At 49.8% G+C, this 26,288-nt stretch overlaps 1 protein-coding gene across 1 annotated transcript in view; it reads right to left on the bottom strand.

The window, feature by feature from the left end:
* Positions 1–977: 977 nt before the first annotated feature.
* LOC147091640 (uncharacterized) overlaps positions 978–26,288 on the bottom strand; it is a 267,963-nt gene continuing 242,652 nt past the window's right edge. Inside the window, exon 2 of the mRNA XM_085976858.1 lies at positions 978–1,856. Within this exon, the coding sequence (XP_085832984.1) occupies positions 1,336–1,749 (414 nt within the window). The 5' untranslated portion in view covers positions 1,750–1,856 and the 3' untranslated portion in view covers positions 978–1,335. The remainder of the gene's footprint in view (positions 1,857–26,288) is intronic.

Below are 26,288 nucleotides of genomic sequence, written 5' to 3'. Positions count from 1 at the left end.
GGTTGACCAGGATGGTACCAGGGATGAGGGACTTCAGTTATGTGGAGAGATTAGAGAAGCTGGGATTGTTCCTCTTAGAGCAGAGAAGGTTAAGAGGAGACCTAATAGAGGGGTTCAAAATGATGAGGGGTTTTGATCGAGCAAGTCGGGAGAAACTGTTCACTCTGGCAAGTGGGTCGGTAACCAAAGGTCACAGCTTTAAAATAGTTGCTAAAAGAACTAGAGGGAAATGAGGAGAATTGTTTTCACACAGAGGGTTGTTAAGATCTGGAACGCACCATCTGAAAGGATGCTGGAATCAGGTTCCACAGGAACTTTCAAACAGTAATTGGACATGTCCTTGAAGAGGACTAGTTTGCAGAGTTCTGGGGATAAAGCTGGGGTGTGGGACTAAATTGGACAGCTCTTTCAAAGAGCAGGCACAGACACGATGGGCCGAATCACCTCCTTCTGTGCTATTAGATTCTATGATCAGTGTGAACACGCTGGTGTCCCTTAAGGCTCTTCGAGATTTTAAAGCTCTTCCCACAGTCAGAACATTTAAAGGGTCTCTCGTCAGTGTGAACTCGCTGGTGTATCAGCAGGTGAGATGACTGAGTGAATCACTTCCCCCACACGGAGCAGGTGAACGGCCTCTCATCAGTGTATAGGAGCCGGTGTCTCTTCAGCTCCCTGGAGCTTTTAAATCTTTTCCCACAGCCAGAGCATTTAAAGGGGTTCTCTCCAGTGTGAACTTGCTGATGGGCCAGCAGGTTGGAGGACCGAGCGAATCCCTTCCCACACACGGATCAGGTGAACGGCCTCTCCCCAGCGTGTAGGAGCCGGTGTCTCTTCAGCTCCCCAGGGCTTTTAAAGCTTTTCCCACAGTCAGAACATTTAAAGGGTCTCTCGTCAGTGTGAACTCGCTGGTGTATCAGCAGGTTGGAGGGCTGAGCGAATCCCTTCCCACACACGGAGCAGGTGAACGGCCTCTCCCCAGTGTTTAGGTGTTGTGTCTCTTCAGCTACCAGGACCTTTTAAAGCTCTTCCCACAGTAAGAACATTTAAAGGGTCTCACGTCAGTGTGAACAAGCTGGTGTGTCTGCGGGGTGGATGACTGAGTGAATCCCTTCCCACACACGAAGCAGGTGAACGGCCTCTCCCCAGTGTGAACTCGCTGTTGTTGCTTGAGCTCCCGGGGGATTTTAAAGCTCTTCCCACAGTGAGAACATTTAAATGGCCTTTCATCAGTGTGAACAAGCTGGTGTGTCAGCAGTGTGGAGGACTGCAAGAATTCCTTCCCACACACGGAGCAGGTGAATGGCCTCTCCACAGTGTGGAGGCACTGGTGTCCCTTCAGATCCCGGGGCTTTTAAAGCTCTTCCCACAGTCAGAACCTGTAAACGGCCTCTCATCAGTGTGAACAAGCTGGTGTCGCTTCAGATGCCCGGGGCTTTTAAAGCTCTTCCCACAGTCAGGACATTGAAATGGTCTCTCCCCAGTGTGAACTCGCTGGTGTGTTTGCAGGTGGGATGAACAAACAAATCCTTTTCCACACACGGAGCAGGTGAATGGACTGTCCCTGGTGTGACTGTGCCATTGAACTTCCAATGCAGATGGGGAACTGACTCCCTTCCCACTGTCCCCACCTTTACCCCGTTTCTCCCTGGTGTGACGTTGCACGTGTCCCACCAGGTCACGCGATCGGCTGAATCCGTGTCTACACACTGAACACGTGTGCGGTTTGTCATCGCTGCTTTCTTCTTCCATGTGCAAAGGCCGATGATATTCAGGTCCTGATGAATCGACCGACCCTCAGATTTTGACGTGATGTTTGGTCTGAGCTTCCCGCCTGTAACTGCTCCACTTCTATAACCCTGTAAATCGAGTTCAGAAAAGGATCAGAGGCAAACTGTTGTTTAATTTTCCCCTTTCCGAACCTAGGGGCAGTGAAGCTGATTTTCAGGCCCCAGCTGCTGCACAAGTTGTTTGAAAGGATCAGCAGTAATGGTGGCTGTAATACCCACAAGCCCCCGGCACTGCAGAATGCGCTCTGTTGACTGAGTCCTGCGCATGTGCTCATGGCCCCCGCGCTCTCCTGCTCTACAATCACCCGTTCCGATCGGTCCGCAATGCGCATGCTCAGGGCACAAAACCCCACGGTTGGAACATCGGGCACGCATGCGGAGCCGCAACATCTGGTATGCATGCGCGGCTCAGGTGGGAGCGAGTCAGTGTTTCGCCTCAGCCGCCAGGGAGGTGCGCATGCGCAGGACAACCCAACATTCTTCCTGTCAGCAATCACTCCCTCGTTTCTTTAATATAAACAGAAAATGCTGGAAATACTCAGCAGGTCAGGCAGCATCTGTGGAGAGAGAAACAGAGTTAACGTTTCAGGTCGATGACCTTTCGTCAGAACTACTTCTTCTTTAGTGTCAGCTGTGGCTCAGGTGGTAGCACTCTCGTCTCTGAGTCAGAAAGTTGTGGGCTCAAATCCCACTCCAGAGATTTGAGCACAAAAATCTACGCTGGCACTGCAGTGCAGTACTGAGGGAGTGCGGCACTGTCAGAGGTGGCATCTTTCTGATGAGATGTTAAACTGAGGCCCCGTCTGCGCTCTCAGGTGGACGTCAACGATCCTATGGCACTATTTCAAGAAAGAAATGCTTGCATTTATATAGTGCCTTTCATGACCACCAGACGTCTTGAAGTGCTTTACAACCAATGAAGTACTTTTGGAGTGTAGTCACTATTGTAATGTGGGAAAGAGCAGGGAAATTATCCCCGGCGTCCTAGTCAATGTTTGTCCCTCAATCAATGTAACAAAATGATAGATTATCTGGTCATTATCACATTGCTGTTTGTGGGAGCCTGCTGTGCGCTAATTGGCTGCCACGTTTCCTACATTACAACAGTGACTACACTTCAAAAATACTTCATTGGTTGTAAAGCACATGCCCAGAGGACACCAACCCCCCTCCCCCACTCGGAGCTGCGCCTGCGCACTCGGATCCTGCCGGACGGAGTTGGCGCGGGGCAATCCGGGGAAAGGCCTTGATGTCGGTTCCACAGTCGCAATCGGTGATGCAAAGTGAGTTTTCTCCGCTCCGATTGGGCAGAGAATCGCGCGGGGTGGTGGGGAGCGGGGGATCGGGAGAGAATAAAGAGAAATAGAAAAACCTGAGAGTCCGCGAAGCCCCAGACCGAGCGGCGTCAGTTGGACGGCCACGTGATCTCCTCGGGGACACGTCAACCGGGCCCGCGGCATGATTGACGGGAGCTTCCGACCAATAGGGAGCGAGCAGGGCGGGGCTGGAGGAGCGAGCTGGCGGCGGGTCCTCCAACCAATCGGAGAGCCCGAGGGGCGGGACTAGCGCCGGCTGATTGTCTGATCCGCAGGGCAGCGAGTTTCTCCAGTCCCTTGTTCAGGGCCCGGGGCCAGGGGAGGCTGTGGGCCTTTATTCCCCTCATTGGACACAAGGCTCTTTGGCTCACAACACACTGGCTCAGGTTTTAATAGAGACTTTTTCAATTCATCAATAAAAGCAGATAAACCTCGTGCTTCTGTGGAACAAACTTTCTAACATTTTACAGAATCATAGAATGGTTACAGCACAGAAGGAGGCCATTCGGCCTATTGAGCCCATGCCGGCTATCTTCAAGACCACTTCAGGGAGTCCCACTCCCCGCCCTTTCCCTGTAACCCTGCAAATTTCTTTCCTTCAGGTACTCGAGGGGCCGAATTGCCAACTCCTGCTCCTATCTTCTATGTATCTATAATCCGAGGCACAGGTAGGCCCCACAGTGGCGGTGGCGGCGGACCTGTGAGGAGCAGTGGCAGTGATATAAAGTGAGGTGGTGGAGCAGGTAGGCCCCACAGCAGTGGACCTGTGAGGAGCGGCGGCAGTGATATAAAGAGCGAGGCGGCGGAGTTTATAGGGTGTCTGTAATTCTTGTGACACTTCCTGTGTCCCTGATAACCATGTGTGCAGGAAGTGTATCCAGCTGCAGCTACTGACAGACCGCATTGTGGTGCTGGAGCTGCGAGTGGATACATACTGGAGTATTCGCGATGCTGAGGACATCGTGGATAGCATGTTTAGGGAGTTGGTCACAGCGCAGGTAAAGGCTGCACAGGCAGGAAGAGAATGGGTGACCACCAGGCAGAGTAGCAGGCGCAGGCAGGTAGTGCAGGGGTCCCCTGTGGGCACACCCTCTCAAGCAGATATACCACTTTGGATATTGTTGCGGAGGATGGCTTATCAGGGGAAGGCAGCAGCAGCCAATTTCCTGGCACTGTGGGTGGTTCTGCTGCACAGGACGGGAGGAAAAAGAGTGGGAGAGCTATAGTAATAAGGGATTCTATTGTAAGGGGAATAGATAGTCGTTTCTGCGGCCGCAAACGTGAATCCAGGATGGTATGTTGCCTTCCTGGTGCAAGGGTCAAGGATGTCTCAGAGTGGCTGCAGAACATTTTGGAAGGGGAGGGTGAACAGCCAATTGTCGTGGTGCATATAGGTACCAATGGTATAGGTAGAAAAATGGGATGAGGTCCTAAAAGCTGAATATAGGGGGTTAGGAGGTAAATTAAAAAATAGGACCTCCAAGGTAGTAATCTCAGGATTGCTACCAGTGCCACGTGCTAGTCAGAGTAGAAATAGAAGGATATTTCAGATGACTACGTGGCTAGAGGAATGGTGCAAGGGGGAGGGATTCGAATTCCTGGGACATTGGAACCGGTTCTGGGGGAGGTGGGGCTAGTACAAACCGGACGGTTTGCACCTGGGCAGGTCCGGGACTGATGTCCTAGGGGGAGTGTTTGCTAGTGCTCTGGGGGAGGGTTTAAACTAAATGGCAGGGGGTTGGGAACCTGAGCAGGGAAACAGAGGAAAGGGAAACAAGGAAAGAAGCAAAAGACAGGAAGGAGAAAAACAAAAGTGGCAGTCAGAGAAATCAAGGGTTTAAATCAAACATAGCCACAGTAAATAATAATTCTAAAAGGTGTAAGAGTGTTAAAAAAACAAGCCTGAAGGCCTTGTGTCTTAAGGTGAAGAGCATTCGTAATAAGGTGGATGAATTAGTTGCGCAAATAGAGGTAAACGGATATGATATGATTGGGATTCTGGAAACATAGCTCCAGGGTGACCAAGGCTGGGAACTCAACATCCAGGGGTATTCAATATTCAGGAAAGATAGGCAAAAAGGAAAAGGAGGTGGGGTAGCATTGCTTTTTAAGGAGGAGATTAACACAATTGAAAGGAAAGATATTAGCTCTGATGATGTGGAATCTGTATGGGTAGAGCTGAGAAATACCAAGGGGCAGAAAACATTAGTGGGAGTGTTATACAGACCTCCAAACAGTAATGCGGAGGTTGGGGATGGCATTAAATGGGAAATTAGAGACGCGTGCAATAAGGGCACAGCAGTTATCATGGGTGACTTTAATCTACATATAGATTGGGCTAAACAAATTAGTAACCATACTCTGGAGGAGGAATTCCTGGAGTGTTTACGGGATGGTTTCCTGGATGAATATGTCGAGGAACCAACTAGAGATCAGGCCATCTTAGACTGGGTATTATGTAATGAGAAAGGATTAATTAGCAATCTTGTTGTGCGAGGCCCCTTGGGTCAGAGCGATCATAATATGATAGAATTATTCATTAAGATGGAGAGTGAAGTAGTTGACTCAGAGACTAGGGTCCTGAATTTAAATAAAGGAAACTACGATGGTATGAGGCGCTAGTTGGGTAGGATTGCTTGGGGAATGTTACTCAAAGGCTTGATGGTGGATAGGCAATGGCAAACATTCAAAGATTGCATGGATGAACTACAGAATTTGATCATCGCTGTTTGGCATAAAAATAAAACAAAAAAGGTGACTCAACCGTGGCTAACAAGGGAAATTAGGGATAGCATAAGATCCAAGGAGAGGACATATAAATTGGCCAGAAAAAGTAATAAACCTGAGGATTGGGAGCAGTTTAGGATTCAGCAAAGGAGGACAAAGGGATTAATTAAGAGGGGGAAAATAGAGTATGAGAGTAAGCTTTCAGGGAACATAAAAACTAACTGTAGATATGTGAAGAGAAAAAGATTGGTGAAGTCAAGCATAGCTCCCTTGCAGTCAGAATCAGGGGAATTTATAATGGGGAACAAAGAAATGGCAGGCCAATTAAATACATTCTTTGGTTCTGTCTTCACAAAGGAGGACACAAATAACCTCCCAGAGATGTCGGGGAACATAGGGTCTAATGAGAGGGAGGAACTGAAAGAAATCAGTATTTGTAGGGAAATGGTGTTAGGGAAATTGACGGGATTGAAGGCCGATAAATCCCCAGGGCCTGATAATCGACATCCTAGGGTACTTAAGGAAGTAGCCCTAGAAATAGTAGATGCATTGCTGGTCATCTTCCAAAATTCGATAGACTCTGGAACAGTTCCAATGGGTTGGAGGGTTGCTAATATTACCCCACTATTCAAAAAAGGTGGTAGAGAGAAAACGGGGAATTATATCGGTAGTGGGGAAATGCTAGAGTCCATTTTAAAAGATGTAATAGCAGAGCACTTGGAAACAGTGACAGGATCGGACAAAGTCAACATAGATTTACAAAAGGTAAATCATGCTTGACTAATCGACTGCAATTTTTTGAGATTGTAACTGGTAGAATAGATAAGGGAGAACCAGTGGATGTGGTGTATTTGGACTTTCAGAAGGCTTTCAATAAGGTACCGTAGAAGAGATTAGCGTGTAAATTTAAGGCACATGGGATTGGGGGCAAGGTACTGACTTGGATAGAGAACTGGTTGGCAGACAGGAAGCAAAGAGTTGGAATAAATGGGTCTTAATCCGAGTGGCAGGCAGTGACTAGTGGGGTACCGCAGGGATGGGTCCTAGGACCCCAGCTATTCACAATATAAATAAATGATCTAGACAAGGGAACTAGATGTAACATCTCCAAGTTTGCAGACAACACAAAGCAGGGTGGGCGTGTGTGAGGAGGATGCCGAAAAACTCCAGTATGATTTGGACAGGTTGGGTGATTAGGCAGAAGCATGGCAGATGCAGTATAATGTGGATAAATGCGAGGTTATCCACTTTGGTGGCAAAAACAGGAAGGCAGATTATTATCTGAATGGTAATAGATTGGGAGAAGGGGAAGTGCAACGAGACCTAGGTGTCTTTGTGCACCAGTCGCTGAAGGTAAGCATGCAGGTGCAGCAGGCGGTTAAGAAGGCAAATGGTATGTTGGCCTTCGTAGCGAGGGGGTTTGAGTACAGGAACAAGGATATCTTGCTGCAGTTGTACAGGGCCTTGGTGAGACCACATCGTGAGTATTGTGTGCAGTTTTGGTCGCCTTATCTGAGGAAGGATGTTCTTGCCGGGGAAGGAGTTCAATGAAGCTTCACCAGGCTGATACCTGGGATGGCAGGAATGACGTCTGAGGAGAGATTGAGACGATTGGACTTGTACTCACTGGAGTTCAGAAGAATGAGAGGGGATCTCATTGAAACTTATAAAATTCTGACAGGACTGGACAGACTAGATGCAGGAAGGATGTTCCCAATGGTCGGGGAGTCCAGAACCAGGGGTCACAGTCTAAGGATACGGGGTAAGCTATTTAGGACAGAAATGAGGAGGAATTTCTTCACCCAGAGAGTGGTGAACCTGTGGAATTCTCTACCACAGAAGGCAGTAGAGGCCAATACATTAAATATATTCAAGAAGGAGTTGGATATATTTCTTAAGGCTAAAGAGATCAAGGGGTATGGGGAGAAAACAGGGACCGGGTACTGAATTTTGATGATCAGCCATGATCGCATTGAATGGCAGAGCAGGCTAGAGGGGCCGAATGGCCTACTCCTGCTCCTATCTTCTATGTTTCTATGTTTGTATGTTTCTATGCTTCAGTTTGAGCTGGAGTGGAGATGGAGGAGAAGCTGCTGGGTTTAACCCCCAGGAGGACCCAACAATTTCCAATGTGAGACTGTCAAGGGAGGTGGATTCTAGGGGAGATTGGGTTGTTAAACAGACACTGTCCGTACAATGTAAAAGAGTATTGTTTTAGGAACAAGTATTTCTGTACAGGCTTTTAATCCAGTTTACATCTACAGATTTGTTTTAATTCATTCTTGGGATGTGGGCGTAGCTCGCAAGAGCAGCAAATATTGCCAATCCCCAGTTTCCCGTTGAGAAGGGGGTGGTGAGTCGCCTTCTTGAACTACTGCAGTCCGTGTGGTGAAGGTATTCCCACAATGTTGTTCGGTAAGGAGTTCCAGGATTATGACCCAGCAACGATGAATATATCTGAGTCAGGATGATGTGTGACTTGGAGGGGAACTTGGATGTGATGGTGCTCCCATACAGCAGCTGCCCTTGTCCTTCTAGGTGGTGGAGGTTGCAGGTTTTGGAGGTTCTATCAAAGTTCTGGTCGAGTTGCAGATGTATAAAGTTCCTTTCCTTCGGCTCCTCCCCCTCCCACTCCCACCTCTCTCTCTCTCTCTCTCTCCTCCCATAGAGGCCAGAGTCTTGTGTAGGCCCAGACCAGGTGGTGGATTCCCTTCCCTGAAGGACATTAGTGAACCAGTTGGGTTTTTATGACAATCCGGCAGCTTTCATGGTCACTTTTTTCGAGTGCCAGCCCCACAAATGACCAGATTCACTGAGCTCAATTTCACAACCTGCCTTTGTTTTCTTGTGGGTTGTCTCTCACACTCCCTGTTTTAAATTAATTTTACAGGGCACTGGAAGGGGAGGATTTACAGACAGGAAGCTCAAACCAAACATCACTTCAAGATCTGACAGAGTCACTCGACTCATCGGATCTGAATATCACCGGCCTCTGAACATGGAAGCAAAAAGCACCGTTCACAGCGGGGAGAAACCGTACACGTGTTCTATGTGTGGACGAGGCTTCAACCATTCCTCTGGCCTATCGAGACACAAGCGCATTCACACCGGGGAGAGGCCGTTCACCTGCGCTGAGTGTGGGAAGGGATTCACTGATTCATCCAACCTGCTGACACACCAGCGTGTTCACACTCGGGAGAGGCCGTTCACCTGCTCTGAGTGTGGGAAGGGATTCACTAATTCATCCAACTTGCTGACACACCAGCGTGTTCACACCGGGGAGAGGCCGTTCACCTGCTTTGAGTGTGGGAAGGGATTCACTGATTCATCCACCCTGCTGAATCACCAGCGAGTTCACACTGAGGAGAGACCTTTTAACTGCTCGGACTGTGGGAAGTGCTATAAAGGTTCCGGGGAACTGATACGCCATCAACGTGTTCACACTGGGGAGAGACCGTTCACCTGCTCTCACTGCGGGACTGGTTTCAGGCGATCATCTGAGCTCATGGTACACCAGCGCACTCACACTGCGGAGATGCCGTTCAGGTGCTCTCACTGCGGGACAGGGTTCAGGCAGTCATCTGCGCTCACTGTCCACCAGCGCACTCACACTGGGGAGAGGCCGTTCACCTGCTCCATGTGTGGGAAGGGATTCACTCAGTCATCCCACCTGCTGAGACACCAGCGAGTTCACACTCGGGAGAGCCCGTTCACCTGCTCTGAGTGTGGGAAGGGATTCATTCGCTCATCCACCCTGCTGAGACACCAGCGAGTTCACACTCGGGAGAGCCCGTTCACCTGCTCTGAGTGTGGGAAGGGATTCACTCAGTCATCCAACCTGCTGAGACACCAGCGAGTTCACACTGGGGAGAGGCCGTTCACCTGCTCAGTGTGTGGGAAGGGATTCAATCGTTCATCCAACCTGCTGAGACACCAGCGAGTTCACAAGTGACTGCAGGGGTTGGATTCTGTTGTTGCTGCTGTTAATCACATCCAGGACTGAACCATGTTCATTCTGACAGTTGGGGATTGTTTCTGCTGATGTTAAACTCCAGCCCAGTTCCCGGAGTTATTAATATGCTGGATAGATGTCAAATAAATGAACTTTGTTTTAAACACATTGTTGTAGATTTTTGTCTTTCCCACCTGAGTGTTTAGCATCACCTGGCTGGAGCTCAGAAAGGACAATCTGGGGGAGGATCGTACGGTGGGAACAGAACTCCAGCCTGGACACAGTCCTTCAGGTCCACACTGAGGGGAAACGGCACTTGGTCTTTCTTGTCTCTCTTCACTGACAGCAAAGTTGCCATGCAGGTTAATCTCGAGGTGTGTGAGAAACGTATCCCAGCCGCTCTCTGCCATGGTTCAGAGCTCCTAGGCACGGAACAGAAGGTTCCTTTAGGAATGTACCCCAGTCCTTTTTTTTTAATGGCCTTATTAACCTGTGTTGCTACTTTTAGTGATTTGTGTATCTGTATCCCTGGATCCCTCTGCTCCTACAGCCCATTTAGACTCTTAGGGGGAAATTCGGTGATGCCCCCTTTGGGTCGCTAACGTCACCGGGGCTAATTTTAGCCCCCTGACAAAGTTAGCACCCCTGCGCATTAAATTCAGTGGTAGCGCCCCAGGCAGGAGGCGGGGTGCAACTGGAGGCACTCCCCTCCCTCTTGAGGGGCTACCAGTGAATTTCACGGTGCTTTGTGTAACAGCGCCATGCCCGTCGGCACATAGCACCGCGTCATAGCAGACTTCTCTCCCTGATTAAAGCAGAGGGGCCTACCACTGTGCACACCGGGGCCCTGCTGGACCACCAGGGAGCAGGGTGTCAGATCAAGAGGAACACCGGGCTGAGCAATCATGGCCAACACCCCGAAGAAGAAAGGGGAAGGGGGCAGGTGCTGGCAGTCGGCCAAAATAAAAATTTGCCGCCCGACAACTGCCCTTTAACTGGTGTCGCCGCGGCTGCAGGAACGACCCCTGACCCTGTCTGACATATCGTCCGGCGATAGGTCAGGGGTCGCAACCCAAGGTTGCAGCCGGGGTGCTGTGCATGGCGATGATATCATTGCCGGCGGTGCAGTGCCGCGGGGAGCTACGGACTACCTCCGCCACTAACCTCCCGCTGAATATCGCGGGAGGCACAAAGCAACCCAATTTCACCCCCTTGTTGTCCAAGTAGTGTGCGGCCTCCTTATTCTTCCCACCAAAACACCACCTCACACTGATCTATAGTGAAATTCATTAACACACCACCTCACACTGATCTATAGTGAAATTGATTAACACACCACCTCACACTGATCTATTGTGAAATTCATTAACACACCACCTCACACTGATCTATAGTGAAATTGATTAACACACCACCTCACACTGATCTATAGTGAAATTCATTAACACACCACCTCACACTGATCTATAGTGACATTCATTAACACACCACCTCACACTGATCTATAGTGAAATTCATTGTGCCAATTACACGCCCATTCTGAAATTTATTAATGTCTTCTTGCATTTTGTCTTCCTCAGTATTAACTCTACCTCCCAATTTGGTGTCATCGACAAATTTTGAAATTGTACCTCTGATTCCCAAGTCCAAATCGTTTATGTAAATGGTGAACAATAGTGATCCCAGCGCCGATCCCTGTGGAACACCACTTCCCACCTGTTGCCAGTCTGGGTAGCTACTCCCAACCCCTACTCTCTGTTTTGTAACCAGCTTGCTATCCGTAAACAGTATGTAAGATCGACAAGATGACCAAGGTCAGGCCGTGTGGAGTGAAGGGCCAGGGAGCAGAATGGATGAAAAGATGGCTACAAAACAGAAATCAGAGGGTTGGAGTTAAGGGAAGTTTGTTGCGATCTTTCCATCCATTCTGCTGCCTGGCCCTTGACTCCACACGGCCTGACCGTGGTCATCTTGTAGACCCTACATACTGCAGACTCAGTGAACCAGTGGTGGAGGGGGTGGATATTGAGTCCTGTGGCAGGGGCGCTGATGAAGTGGATTTCTCTGTGAGTTTTGAGGCATCGCTAGTGGCGTTTTTCACCTCTTTCCACTTTAAAAAAAAACCTTGCTGCCAGTTTATTAAAGCCATTAACAGCCGCTCAGGTTGGACACACCAATATATGAGGCCTTGTTTCCCTCAATGACAGACCTGAACCCGAGTTAGAAAACATTTAGTAATTAAACCGGACTGGGCGGGGCCTGAGGTGCGAGTTAGTGACGGAAAATTGGTGGCCAGCGTACTTCACACCAGGGCTGAGGTTCCGGGGACTCGGGTTTCTGTGTCATTTATTGATTAATTTTGTTTATTGCCCAATCTCAATCAGACTGGCGGGTCATCTCGCTGTCTGACGGAGGTGAGGGTCCCCAGTGGAGGGCTCTCTATGCGGGAGTCCTGCCCTGCATCATTGGGGATCTGGGGTGGAGACTGTTGCAGGGAGCTGTCGTGTGCAACAGTTTCTAAGCTCCATTCCGGACTCCAAGGTCAGATGTATGTTTTGCAGCCTAGAGGAGTCCACGGGCCGTGTATATATTCAGTGTGAGAGGTTGCAGCCCCTGGATAGTTACCTGAAGGGGCTGCTCCTCAACTCTTGGTTACACTTTAGCCCCACGCTCCTAATCTTTGGCCGCCCAGTGCGGAGGGGGGGTGGGTAAGTCGCAGGATCTTTCCTGGACCTGCTCTTGGGCCTGGTGAAAACAGCAATTTGTAGGTCCAGGATGGGCGGGGCCCATGGGGTGGGGTCACTCTGGCTGCCTGCCCCTCTCCCGTGGTCTTGTCCATTCCTGGGTGGCCCTGGAGAGGGAGCAGGCAGTGCTTTGACCGGTACGCTTGATGCCTTCTGTGAACGGTGGGCACCTCAGGTTAAAGAGGGTATGATTAAGAAGTTTGCAGATGATACTAAAATCGGCTGTGTGGTTGATACTGAAGGAGGAAGCTGCAGACTGCACGAAGATATCAATACATTGGTCAGGTGGGCAGAACAGTGGCAAATGGAATTCAATCCGGGGAAGTGTGAGGTAATGCATTTGGGGAGGACTAACAAGGAAAGGGAATACACATTAAATGGTAGGACACTTGAGTAGTGTAGAGGAACAAAGGGACCTTGGAGTGCATGTCCACAGATCCCTGAAGGTAGCAGGCCAGGTAGATAAGGTGGTTTAAGAAGGCATACGGAATGCTTGCCTTTATTAGCCGTGGCATAGAATACAAGAGCAGGGAGGTTCATGCTTCAACTGTATAAAACACTAGTTAGGCCTCAGCTAGAGTACTGCATGCAGTTCTGGTCACCACATTACAGGAAAGATGTGATTGCACTAGAGAATGTACCGGGGAGATTTACAAGGATGTTGCCAGGAGTAGAGAATCTTAGCTCTGAGGAAAGACTGGATAGGCTGGGTCTGTTTTCCTTGGAACAGAGGAGGCTGAGGGGAGACCTTATTGAGGTGTATAAATTTATGAGGGGCCTAGATAAAGTGGATAGAAAGGACCTATTTCCCTTAGCAGAGGGGTCAAAAAACAGGGGGCACAGATTTAAAGTAATTGTTGGAAGGTTTAGAGGGGATTTGAGGGGAAATGTCTTCACCCAGAGGGTGGTGGGGGTCTGGAACTCACTGCCTGAAAGGGTGATAGAGGCAGGAACCCTAACCACATTTAAAAAGTACTTGGATGTGCACTTGGGATGCTTTACCCTGCGGGGCTACGGACCAAGAGCTGGGAAGTGAGATTAGGCTGGATCGCTCTTTGTTGGCTGGCGCGGACACGATGGGCTGAAATGGCCTCCTTCCGTGCTGTAACTTTCTATGATTCTAAGTGGCAATAATCGATCCTCACAGTCACATTATGATTGAATTATTATTTGTGAGTGTCGCTGTATTGTACAGTTATTATTCATAGAATAGATTCATAGGGACTTACAGCACAGAAGGAGGCCATTCGGCCCATCGTGCCTGTGCCGGCTCTTTGAAAGAGTCGTCGTGTTTAGTCCCACATCCTCACTTTTTGTCCGTAACCCTGTCAGTTGCTCAAGTTCCCGTCCAACTCTGCTTTACAATTATTAACGGAATCAGCTTCCACCATCTTTTCAGGTCGAGTGTTCCAGATCCCCACAACTCTGAGTGGAAACATTTCTCCTCATCTCTCCTCTAGATCTTTTGCCAATATTGTTGAATCTTTGACCTCTAGTTATTGACCCACTCACCAGAGCGAATGTTTCTTTCCCAATTTATTCTATCAAAATCGCTCACCATCTCGAAAACCTCTATTAAATGACCTCTGAACCTTCTCTGTTCCAAGGAGGACAGTCCGAACTTAGAACATAAGAAGTAGGAGCAGGAGTCGGCCATACGGCCCCTCGGGCCTGCTCCACCATTCAACAGGATCATGGCTGATCCGAACCTAGACTCACGTCCACTTCCTTGCCCGCTCCCCGTAACCCCTAATTCCCTTATCAGCTAGGAAACTGTCTATCTCCGTTTTAAATTTATTTAATGTCGCAGCTTCCACAACTCTCTGGGGTAGCAAATTCCATAAATTTACTACCCTCTGAGTGAAGAAGTTTCTCCTCATCTCAGGTTTGAAAGGGCAGCCCCTTATTCTAAGATTATGCCCCCTAGTTCTAATCTCACCCATCAGTGGAAACATCCTCCCCGCATCCACCCGATCAAGCCCCCTCACAATCTTATATGTTTCGATAAGATCGCCTCTCATTCTTCTGAACTGCAATGAGTAGAGTCCCAACCTACTCAACCTTTCCTCATAAGTCAACCCCCTCATCTTCAGAATCAACCGAGTGAACCTTCTCTGAACTGCCTCGAGAGCAAGTATATCTTTTCTTAAATATGGAAACCAAAACTGTACGCAGTATTCCAGGTGTGGCCTCCCCAGTCTGTCAATATGCTTCTATTATGATCTCTTGATCTGTGGCCATAAAAACCTTCAGTCTCAGCCCTTATTATAGAATAATAGATGGAGTATATTCTTTGTGGCTTACACAATACTGCTTGACCAATTTGGACTTCTGCTTAAAGCCCAAATCATAAGGCAGTAGAATGTACCAGGACAACCCGACCGGATTATTAATTTCAATTAATTTTATTACTTTTCCTCAAGTGTGGGGCCCAGACTTGTCCACAACACTCCAGCTGAGGCCTAACCTGTGATTTATGAAGGTCCAGCATCATCTCTTTGCTTTTATATTCTATTCCTCTGTTTATAAACCCAAGTAACCGGTTATTGGTTGTTTAATATCTGTGGGGCACTGGGGCACTTGCCTTCATGGGTTTTGCTCCAGTCTGGTGTCACTGGGGCAACTCAGAGTCACCCCTACAGGTGGTGAACAATGGCCCAATCTCAATCGGATGACAAACATGAGGAGAAATGTTTTCACTCAGAGAGTTGTTGGGATCTGGAACGCTCAGGGAGTGGGTTAATGAACCCCGGGATCCCTGATAGCCAGCCAGGATCTTGTGCTGCTGCTGTGCCAGAAGAGAGGAGAGGAGAGGACAGGTGAGGTCTCTCTCTCTCTCTGTGTCCAGGAGGAGAGACCACATCTGTTGCTGCTGCAGCTACTATTGGGGTGCCAGAGGAGAGGAGAGACCAGGAGACCAGACCAGAGCTAACAACAAAGGGAAGCCATTCCATCACTGTTTCCCCAACTGGTCTCCATTACAGGAGAGGGAGAGAGGGGAGAAAAACGAACATCCTACATCTGTTCAGAAGGAGGGAGAGCCGTTGGAGAACTTCTACAGGTGGGTGTTTCATGGTGCACTCTCATAAAGACTTTGTATTTAAGTGGGGGGGAGGAAAGAAGAAGAAGAAAACATCTAGGGGTGTGTGTGAGTGTGTGTGGCTCTTGTAAAAACTAGGCCACACACACCACTAGCAAACACCCCTCCCTATTGCTTGACCTGGGACAGCTGGAGCTGCCCAGGCGAAGTCATCATTTAATTATCACATCGTTAAGACCTGGTGGTGGACTGAGCCTGGGCATCTCCAGCTTTATTTTCCCAGGTGAAGACATCTTCTCCCCCCACAAGAAGACCATCAATAGAGATTTATTTTTCGGGGAGTGCACCCCTGCGAGCACCCACCCACCATCTTGAGTGGAGACCCAGCCCCTGCGGCCCCTGCGTCATTTGTATTCGGCAGGAGTTGCCTGTCCCTTGGGAGGGTACGACAAATGAGTCTGTCCCGCCTGCGCCTCCTGGGGATGGGGAAGAGACCCTGCGCATGGGGGGGACTGCGGATCTACCCGCGGAGGAAATAACAAAAGAACCGTTACATCTCGCCATGTTGGCACGCTGGAGACTGGGGTGGGCGAGGCCAGTGAGGCTGGGCTCGCGCAGTACAGTCCAGACCATTCCCAGCCGCTGCTCGACGTGGCCGATGAATGTATTCAAGCTCCCCAGTCTGCTGGGTTGGTGGCTGATGGCGGTGAGGGGGAAGAACCCCTGACACCGTCTCCGATGCTGTCGCCGGGGATGTTGGTGGAAATGGGGATAGTGTTCTCCCTGGTTTCCCCGTGCACCGCAGTGCCTGGGGCAGAGGGGGGCACCGAACCACTGCCGCCTCCTGACCCGGCACCTCCGGAGGAGCCCAGGGAGGAATCCTCTGCTGCCGATCCTGGGGGTGGGATCGGGACAGAGGCGGGGCTGGCTGATGACGACCTCCCGGCGGAGAGCACCGGGGACGAGTCAGACTCCGTCGCCAGTGAGGTGGTAGATACCCTCGTGCCCCCCTCCGGGTACCCCCTCATCCCCGTTGTGGAACTCCAGGACTTTCTGGCTGCATGCCAGGGTCGCCCTGGCAAAATCCGGCTGGCCCTAGACAGATGGTCAGATCTGGCGCTGCTCGTCGGCTCCGTCCGTGCCACTGTCAAATCCATGGGCGCGGACGAGAGAGCGGAGCTGCGCGAGCAGCATCGCATCAACAAGTTCCTCGCTGGGCTGCTGAGGGAGTGGCAGTCGAATAGTGGCCACTCTCCCTCCTCCCATTAGGTTAAGTAGAGGTTGCACTATGCTCTTGTCATGAAGATAACCATAGCCAGCCTCAACTTCAATGGCAGCAGAGATGCACGCCGTAGATTTAATAACTTCTCGGTCCTCTGGGATGGGAGGTATGCAGTGTGCTTCCTGCAAGAAACCCACACCATTCCGGAGGACAAGGCCACGTGGCTCCTGGAGTGGCAAGGAGGGGTCAGCATGAGTCACCTCTCCAACTATTCCAGTGGGGTGGCTATCTTGCTGGCCCCGCATTTTCAGCCAGAGATCTTGGGGGTCAAGGAGCACGTGCCGGGCCGCTTGCTCCAGGTCACTGTTCACCTGGGGGGCATGCCGCTCCATCTAGTGAACATGTACGCCCCCGCGGCCGGTGCGCAGCAAGTGCGATTCTTTGAAGAAGTGTCCGTTCTTCTGGGCTCCATCGACATCGGCGAGTGCGTCATCCTTGCGGGGGGGATTTTAATTGTACCCTCGAGGCGAGGAACCGTTCAGGTCCCCCATACAGCCTGGCAGTGATGGAGAAGTTGAGGGACCTGGTCGGGTCCTTTGACTTGGTGGACGTCTGGCGAAATCTCCATCCCGACTCCAGCGCCTTCACTTATGTGAGGTCTGGAGGAGGAAGGTCTAGAATCGACCGCCTTTACATTTCCTGGGCATACGTCTCCTGCATTCTGGCGGTTTCCATGCGGCCGGTGCCAGGCACGGGCCACCACCTGGTGTGGGCGGAGCTCGTTCTGTTACACACACGGGGGGTGGCCCGCGTACTGGCATTTTAACAACCTGCTGCTGGAGGACGAGCGGTTCCGGGATTCGTTTCGTCAGTTCTGGGCCGACTGGAGAAGGAAGCGGGGGGGCTTACCCTCCTTGAGGCTATGGTGGGATGTGGGCAAGGCTTACGTCCGTCTCTTCTGTCAGGAGTACGGGAGGGAGTCGACCAAGAGGCGGGAGGCCCAGGTCGGGCGGTTGGAGAGGGTGGTGCTCGACCTGGAGTCCCGTCTCGGTCAAGTCATCGAGGACTCAGCCCTGCGGAAGGTGTACGAAGAGAAGAAGGGCGCGCTGAAGGACCTGCAGCCCATCGGGTCCCGAGGCGCGTATGTGAGGTCGTGGATCCAGATCCTCCAGGACCTGGACCGCGGCTCCCCCTTCTTCTACTCGCTGGAAAAAAGACGGGGGGCCCGTAAGCAGCTCTTGGGGCTGCTGGCCGATGATGGATCTCTTGTCTCGGATCCAGAGGGGATCAGCGTGGAGACCCAGGCCTATTACGGTGCTCTGTTCTCTCCGGATCCATCCAGCGAGGATGCGCGCAGAGTTTTGTGGGAGGACCCGCTGAAGGTCGGCACGGAGGGCGGCGAAAAATTGGACACTCCGCTAAGCTTGGCGGAGCTGACCGGTGCCCTCGGCCAGCTCTCGAGTGGAAAGTCCCCAGGGCTGAATGGGCTGACCGTGGAGTTCCACAGGGCATTCTGGGACGTCCTGGGGGGCGACAATGCGCGGGTCCTGGGGGAAAGTCTGGCGACCGGGGAGATGCCCCTCTCGTGGTGCAGGGCCTGCTTCATAAGAGGGGCGATCTCCGCTTTTAAAAAACTGGCCCTCGGTCTCCCTCCTTAGAATGGATTATAAAATTTTTGCCAGGGCCATGTCCGCCTGCCTTGGCACCGTGCTGGCCCACATGATCCACCCCGACCAGTCCTACACGGTCCCGGGCCAGACTATCCACGATAACATCCATCTGGTTCAGGAACTGGTCCACCATTACCAGAGGGCTGGTCTGTCGGTTGCCTTCCTTTCCCTGGATCAGGAGAAGGCATTCAACAGGGTGGATCACGAGTATCTCTTCGGGACTCTGCGCGCATTCTGGTTCGGGACGCATTTTGTCACCCGGATCTGACTTCTGTACGCCACCACGGAGTGTCTGATAAAAGTTGTACAAAGAGCCGACACTTGAGCTCTGTGAATGTCATTAAAAAAAAACACAAAAAAAATGAACCAAAAAATAATAAGTAAAAACAAAAACTGCTGGTAGGCTGTGCCGCAGGGTTTATAAAGCTGGAGAACGGTCTCAAGCCCGAATGAGATCCAGCAGCCCAGTCTGTGTTCCACCGAACAGCAGCTGTGAGGCTTTTTCTCGGTGACAGGCCTGGGTTACGCGCTGCCATCTTGGTGGAGGAAGGACAGACCGGTTCCACCTGCAGCACGGCAAAAAAAATAAAAAATAAACTGCGGGTAGGCCACGCCGCAGGGTTTATAAAGCTGGGGGAAAAAAAAAACTGCGGGTAGGCCGCGCCGCAGGGTTTATAAAGTTGGAGAACAGCCTCAGACCCAAATGAGATCCAGCGGCCGAATGTGTTCCGCGGACGGCAGCGGTGAGGCTTTTTCTCGGTGACAGGCCCGGGTTACGCGCCACCATCTTGGTGAAGGAAGGACAGACCGTTTCTACCTGCAGCAGGGCGCATGCGTGGCCATCTTTGTACAGGAACAGAGAGTGGGCAGGGCTTCAGGGTCCCAGTGACCAGGAGAGACAATCATTGACTCATGATTTTATTCTCACTCTGCACACAGCAGGTGTAGAACGGAATCAACCAGAGTAGAGGGAGAGGGAAAACTGGGAGTGGAGGAAAGAAATGTTGGAGCTGGTGCGATGGGTTTGGATTTCAGCACAGGGAGCAGGGAGAGTGTGTGGGACGGGGATTTACAGCTTTGGGGTTAAAATGTGTTATTTTGGTCATATTTCTAGATTTGCCATTTTCTGCCCACAGGGCAATCACAGTGCACTGACCAACACCTCAGCTTGTCAGAATAGGGCAGGTGGAACCGAGCCAGAGGCAGCTCTGGGACTTCATCTTCTGAGCATTGGGTTGGGAAAGAAGAATTCCATTGTTTATTGGGCCCTGGCGAGCACTGCCCTCCCTCCCACAATTTTAATATTTTGATGCATCTGTCTATTTATATACTAGGAATGTTTTAATTACTTTCACAGCAAAATGCATTTATTATTAAACCTCCACAGAAACAACTGTGGTAACAATTGAATAAAACTCAGAGAGTTGTCGGGATCTGGAACGCTCGACCTGAAAAGGTCATGAGCTGATTCCATCAATGATTTTAAAAGGGAGTTGGGCGGGTACTTGAGGATGAGGATCTTACAGGGTTACGGACAACAAGCAGGGATGTGGGACTAAGCACGAGTGCTCTTTCTAAGAGCCAGCACAGGCACGATGGGCCGAATGGCCTCCTTCGTGCTGTACTTTTCAATGATTCTATGAAAACTAACAGAACCAAACAAAGAAATGATCTTTGATGAAGTTCTGATGAAGGGTCCCAGACCTGAAACGTTAACTCTGTTTCTCTCTCCACGGATGCTGCCTGGCCTGCTGAGTATTTCCAGCATTTTCTGTTGTTATTTCAGATTTCCAGCAACTGCAGTATTTTGCAATTATAAAGAAATGATCTTCCTTGGTTATTGATCATTTCACTAAGAGTTCTCTATACACCAACAACAACTTTTTAAAAATTCATTTATAGAATGTGGGTGTCGCTGGCTGGCTAGGCCTGCATTTAGTGCCCATCCCTAATTGCCCTTGAGAAGATGGTGGTGAGCCGCCTTCTTGAACCGCTGCAGTCCATATGGTGTAGGTACACCCACAATGCTGTTAGGAAGGGAGTTCCAGGATTTTGGCCCAGCGACAGTGAAGGAACGGCGATACAGGTCCAAGTCAGGATGGTGTGTGGCTTGGAGGGGAACTTGTAGGTGGTGATGTTCCCATGTGTCTGCTGCCCTTGTCCTTCTAAGTGGTAGAGGTCATGGGTTTGGAAGGTGCTGTTGAAGGAGCTTTGGCGAGTTGCTGCAGTGCATCTTGTAGATGGTACACACTGCAGCCACAGTGCGCCGGTGGTGGAGGGAGTGAATGTTGAAGGTGGTGGATGGAGTGCCAATCAAGTGGGCTGCTTTATCGTGAATGGTGTCTAGCTTCTTGAGTGTTGTTGGAGCTGCACTCATCCAGGCAAGTGGAGAGTATTCCGTCACACTCCTGACTTGTGCCTTGTAGATGGTGGAAAGGCTTTGGGGAATCAGGAGGTGAGACACTCGCTGCAGAATACCCAGCCTCTGGCCTGCTCTTGTAGCCACAGTATTTACATGGCTGGTCCAGTTCAGTTTCTGATCAATGGTAACCCCCAGGATGTTGATAGTGGGGGATTCAGCGATGGTAATGCCATTGAATGTCAAGGGGAGATGGTTAGAGTCTCGCTTGTTGGAGATGGTCATTGCCTGGCACTTGTGTGGTGCGAATGTTACTTGCCACTTGTCAGCCCAAGTCTGAATGTTGTCCAGGTCTTGCTGCATATGGACACAGAATGCGTCAGTATCTGACGAGTCTCGAATGCTGCTGAACAGTGTGCAATCATCAGCGAACATCCCCACTTCTGACCTTATGATGGAGGGAAGGTCATTGATGAAACAGCTGAAGATGGTTGGGCCGAGGACACTGCCCTGAGGAACTCCTGCAGTGATGTCATGTGATTGAGGTGAATGACCTCCAACAACCACAGCCAACTTCCTTTGTGCTAGGTATGATTCCAACCAATGGAGAGTTTCCCCCTTGATTCCCATTGGCTTCAGTTTTGCTAGGGCTCCTTGATGCCACACTCGATCAAATGCTGCCTTGATGTCAAGGGCAGTCACTCTCACCTCACCTCTTGAGTTCAGCTCTATTCTCCATGTTTGGACCAAGGCTGTAATGAGGGCAGGAGCTGAGTGGCCCTGGCAGAACCCAAACTGGGCATCAGTTAGCAGGTTATTGCTGAGTAAGTGCCGCTTGAAGGCACTGTCGACGACACCTTTATATAGAGCTTTTAAAACATCTCAAGGCACTTTACATTAGGGTAAATAGACAACAATCGACACACATATTTTGTTTGTGGTCCAGTGCACTGACACAAAGTTCCTTCACAACTGTAACAATTTTATTGCGGTTGCTGTGAAGGCTGTGCTCGCTCTGCTCGTACACCTGGTCTCCAAAGGAGGCAAAAACAGGACTAATGCTGCCGAGCTCAGCTCTTTTTGATCAGAAAATATCAACTGTTTCGCCTCACCAGGAAATGCACAAAAGAGGCAGCAGTGCTGATTGGCTGCCCAGGGAAGTCCTATTTAGATTAAACTCCTTCACCCAGAGGGTGCTGAGAATGTGGAACTTGCTGCCACAGGGAGTAGGTGAGGCGAAGAGCATGGATGTATTTAAGGGGAAGCTGGATAAACACATGGGAGAAAGGAATAGAAGGAGATGCTGATAGGGTGAGATGAAGAGAGATGGGAGGAGGCTCGTGTGGAGCATAAACACCACATGGACCAGTTGGGCCGATTGGCCTGTTTCTGTGCTGTACAATCTGTGTAATTCTATGTAATAAGAGAGGAGAGAATGTTCCATAGAAACTAGAATTATCTGTTCCGAATTTTAATCCTGAACTTACAGTGATGTCTTTTGTAAACTGCTTTTACAGGGAATATCATCGGCCTTTGAATGTGGAAGGAGAAATGTTTGCCTGTTCTGTCTGTGGGAAAAGATTTCAAAGATCGGTGTGACTGGAAAAGCACGGAGACACACACACCCGAGTGAGAGTGTTCCAGTGCACTGACTGTGGAAAGAGCTTTAACCAGTTACACAGTCTGAAAAAACATCGCACCGATTGTCCAACCTGGAGAGACACAAGGACACCCACACCACGGAGAAACTGTGGGAATGTGAGGATTGTGGGAATGGATTTAGCTCCCCGTCCTGGCTGGAAACTCATCGATGCAGTCACACCGGGGAGAGGCCGTTCACCTGCTCCAAGTGTGGGAAGGGATTTAGTCAGTCATCCCACCTTCTGACACACCAGCGACTTCACACTGAGGAGAGACCATTCAGTTGCTCTCACTGTGGGAAGAGGTTCAGGCAGTCATCTCACCTCATTGAGCACCAGTGCATTCACACTGGGCAGAGACCATTCACCTGCCCTGTATGTAAGAAGGGATTCACTAATTCATCCACCCTGCTGATACACCAGCACATTCACACTGCAGAGGCCGTTCACCTGCCCCGTGTGTGAGAAGGGATTCACTAGTTCCTCTGACCTTCTGAGATTCCAGCGCATTCACACTGGGGAGAGGCCATTCACCTGCTCCGTGTGTGGGAAGGGATTCAATCAGTCATCCAACCTGCTGACACACCAGCGAGCTCACACTGGGGTGAGGCCGTTCACCTGCTCCGTGTGTGGGAAGAGATTCACTCAGTCATCCAACCTGCTGACACACCAGCGAGTTCACGCCGGGGAGAGGCCGTTCATCTGCTCAGTGTGTGAGAAGGGATTCAATCAGTCATCCAACCTGCTGAGACACCAGCAAGTTCACAAGTGACTGCAGAGGTTCGATTCTGCTGTTATTGCTGCTGTTAATCACATCCAGGACTGAACCATGTTCATTCTGACAGTTGGGGTTTGTTTCTGCTGATGTTAATAACCCCTATAACTGGGCTGGATTTTAATATTCTGGATATATAGCTGATTGAGTTGTCAGGGCTGCAGTGTCCCTTTAAGTACTGCTGTCTGATCTTTCCCCTTAATTTCTGATGATTGTTCCTGAAATATTTTACAATAAAATTATGAACTTTTACTTCAATCGTATATTAATATTTGCTATAAAATCTACAATTCATTGTCTGAAAGATTCCATTATCATCTCCAATTAGAAAGTGCTGATTAATCCTCGCTGATAACTCTTACTGCCTTGCACATTACACACAGTGGCACCTCCATTATCCACCAGAAAGAAGGGGAATGGGAATTGGTGGACAATCGAGAGTCCCCAAATGTTGCCCCTCCCGTCTGGTACAGCAATCCCCTCGGCACGGGAATAGAGACAAGTCCAGTTATAGTGACGGGATGAGTTAAAGGTATTTACTCAGACAGGCGGAAGGTGGGAAGTGGTGTTCCACGGGGATTGGTGCTGGGACCACTGTTGTTCACCATTTACATGAATGATTTGCACTTGGGAATCAGAAGTAAAATTTCAAAATTTGCTGATGACATTAAATTGGGGGGTGTAGTTAATACTGAGGAAGACTGTGATAGCATCCTTGTAGAATTATTCAGTTGTGTTCAGTAAATAGCAGCATCTTTTAATTTGCTTTGACTGATCACATCACTATATAGTTATGTGAAAAACAGAAATCATTAATAGCTCCCAATTTCAGAATTGTTAGATTGAAACTCAACTTCTTCCAAGTACAATCTAACATTTCAAAAATTGTAATGGATGCAGGCGAGATATTAGGACTGTTGTCTAACACAATCCAAACACAGTGACACACAGACAGATGGGCAGGTGTAGCTTCACAGCGAATCCTTTCAAGCCTCACTAAAAAGTGGCAGACTGGCAATCCATTGTTCACTAATGGAGTTGTGATCTTTGTAAATTAAGACATGGAAATGTGTCAAAGAGTTGATTAACAGAGTGGGGCATCATCTTCCTTTGATTTCTATTTCTGACACCAGGCAACAGAAAAAGGTCATTACAACACGACATAAACAGACTGTTCAGGTGTGAGACATCAGACTTCAGAACAACACATCGGCCAGCTCTGGCCACAAACCCCAGTACAGTCAACCTTTCAGCAGCTGCAGCCCTGATTAAATAACTAGTAGTTTAACATGTCTAGTAGAACTTTTGTATCAAAATAGAAGAAATGTATTTGTGACACAAACACAATTAATAATTAAATCACAATGTGATTGTGAGGACCGATTATCGCCTCTTCATACCTTCCGTGTCCACCAGTCGAGGAAGGTATCACCTGAACCGGTGGACACCGCCTGCTCCCTCTCCAGGGCCACCCGGGCAGGGACAAGACCATGGGAGAGAGGCAGGCAACCAGAGTGAGCCCCCATGGGTCCCGCCCATCCTGGGCCTACAAATTGCTGTTTTTGCCAGGCCCAAGAGCAGGTCCAGGAGATTTTCCTCCCACTTACCCAACCCCCCTCCGCACCGGGCGGCCAAAGATTAGGAGTGTGGGGCTAAAGTGTAACCAAGAGTTGAGGAGCAGCCCCTTCAGGGAACTATACAGGGGCTGCAACCTCTCACACTGAATATATACACGGCCCGTGGACTCCTCTAGGCCCCAGAAACCACATCTGGCCTTGGAGTCCGGAAAGGAGCTTAAACTGTTGCACACGACAGCTCCCTGCAACAGTCTCCACCCCAGATCCCCAATGGTGCTGGGAAGGACTCCCGCATAGAGAGCCCTCCATTGGGGACCCTCACCTCTGTGAGACAGCAAGATGACCCGCCAGTCTGATTGAGATTGGGCAATAAACAAAATTAATCAATAAATGACACAGAAACCCGAGTCCCCGGATCCTCAGCCCTGGTGTGAAGTACGCTGGCCACCAATTTTCCGTTACTAACTCACACCTCAGGCCCCGCCCAGTCTGGTTTAATCACTAAATGTTTTCTAACTCGGGTTCAGGCCTGTCATTGTGAGGGAAACAAGGCCTCATTTATTGGTGTGTCCCACCCGAGCGGCCGTTAATGGCTTTAATAAACTGGCAGCAAGGTTTTTTTTAAAAAGGTGGAAAGAGGTGAAAAACGCAACTAGCGATGCCTCAAAACTCACGGACAGAGAAATGCACTTCATCAGCGCCCCTGCCACAGGACTCAATATCCACCCCCTCCACCACTGGTGCACTGTGTCTGCAGTATGTACGGTCTACAAGATGACCATGGTCAGGCCGTGTGGAGTCAAGGGCCAGGCAGCAGAATGGATGGAAAGATCGCAACAAACTTCCCTTAACTCCAACTCTCTGATTTCTGTTTTGTAGCCATCTTTCCATCCATTCTGCTGCCTGGCCCTTCCCTCCACACGGCCTGAACTGGGTCATCTTGTCGATCTTACATACTGTTATGGATAGCAAGCTGGTCACAAAACAGAAAACAGAGAGTAGGGGTTAAGAGTAGCTACTCAGACTGGCAAAAGGTGGGAAGTGGTGTTCCACAGCGATCGGCACTGGGATCACTATTGTTCACCATTTACATAAATGATTTGGACTTGTGAATCAGAAGAACAATTTCAAAGTTTGTCGATAACACCAAATTGGGAGGTAGAGTTAATACTGAGGAAGACAAAATGCAAGAAGACATTAATAAATTTCAGAATGGGCGTGCAATTGGCAAATGAATTTCACTGTAGATCAGTGTGAGGTGGTGTGTTATTGAATTTTACTATAGATCAGTGTGAGGTGGTGTGCTAATGAATTTCACTGTAGATCAGTGTGAGGTGGTGCGTTAATGAATTTCACTGTAGATCAGTGTGAGGTGGTGTGTTTTGGTGGGAAGAATAAGGAGGCCACTCACTACTTGGACAAGGGGTGAAATTGGGTTGCTTTGTGCCTCCCACGATATTCAGTGGGAGGTTAGCGGCA

This window comes from Somniosus microcephalus, unplaced genomic scaffold (genome assembly GCF_052327205.1).
Source record: "Somniosus microcephalus isolate GS21.2 unplaced genomic scaffold, FLI_Smic_1.0 unresolved_chr3, whole genome shotgun sequence".
NCBI lineage: Eukaryota > Metazoa > Chordata > Chondrichthyes > Squaliformes > Somniosidae > Somniosus > Somniosus microcephalus.
Note: the sequence above shows the minus strand (reverse complement) of the source record. Positions and strands in the feature narration are given on the sequence as shown.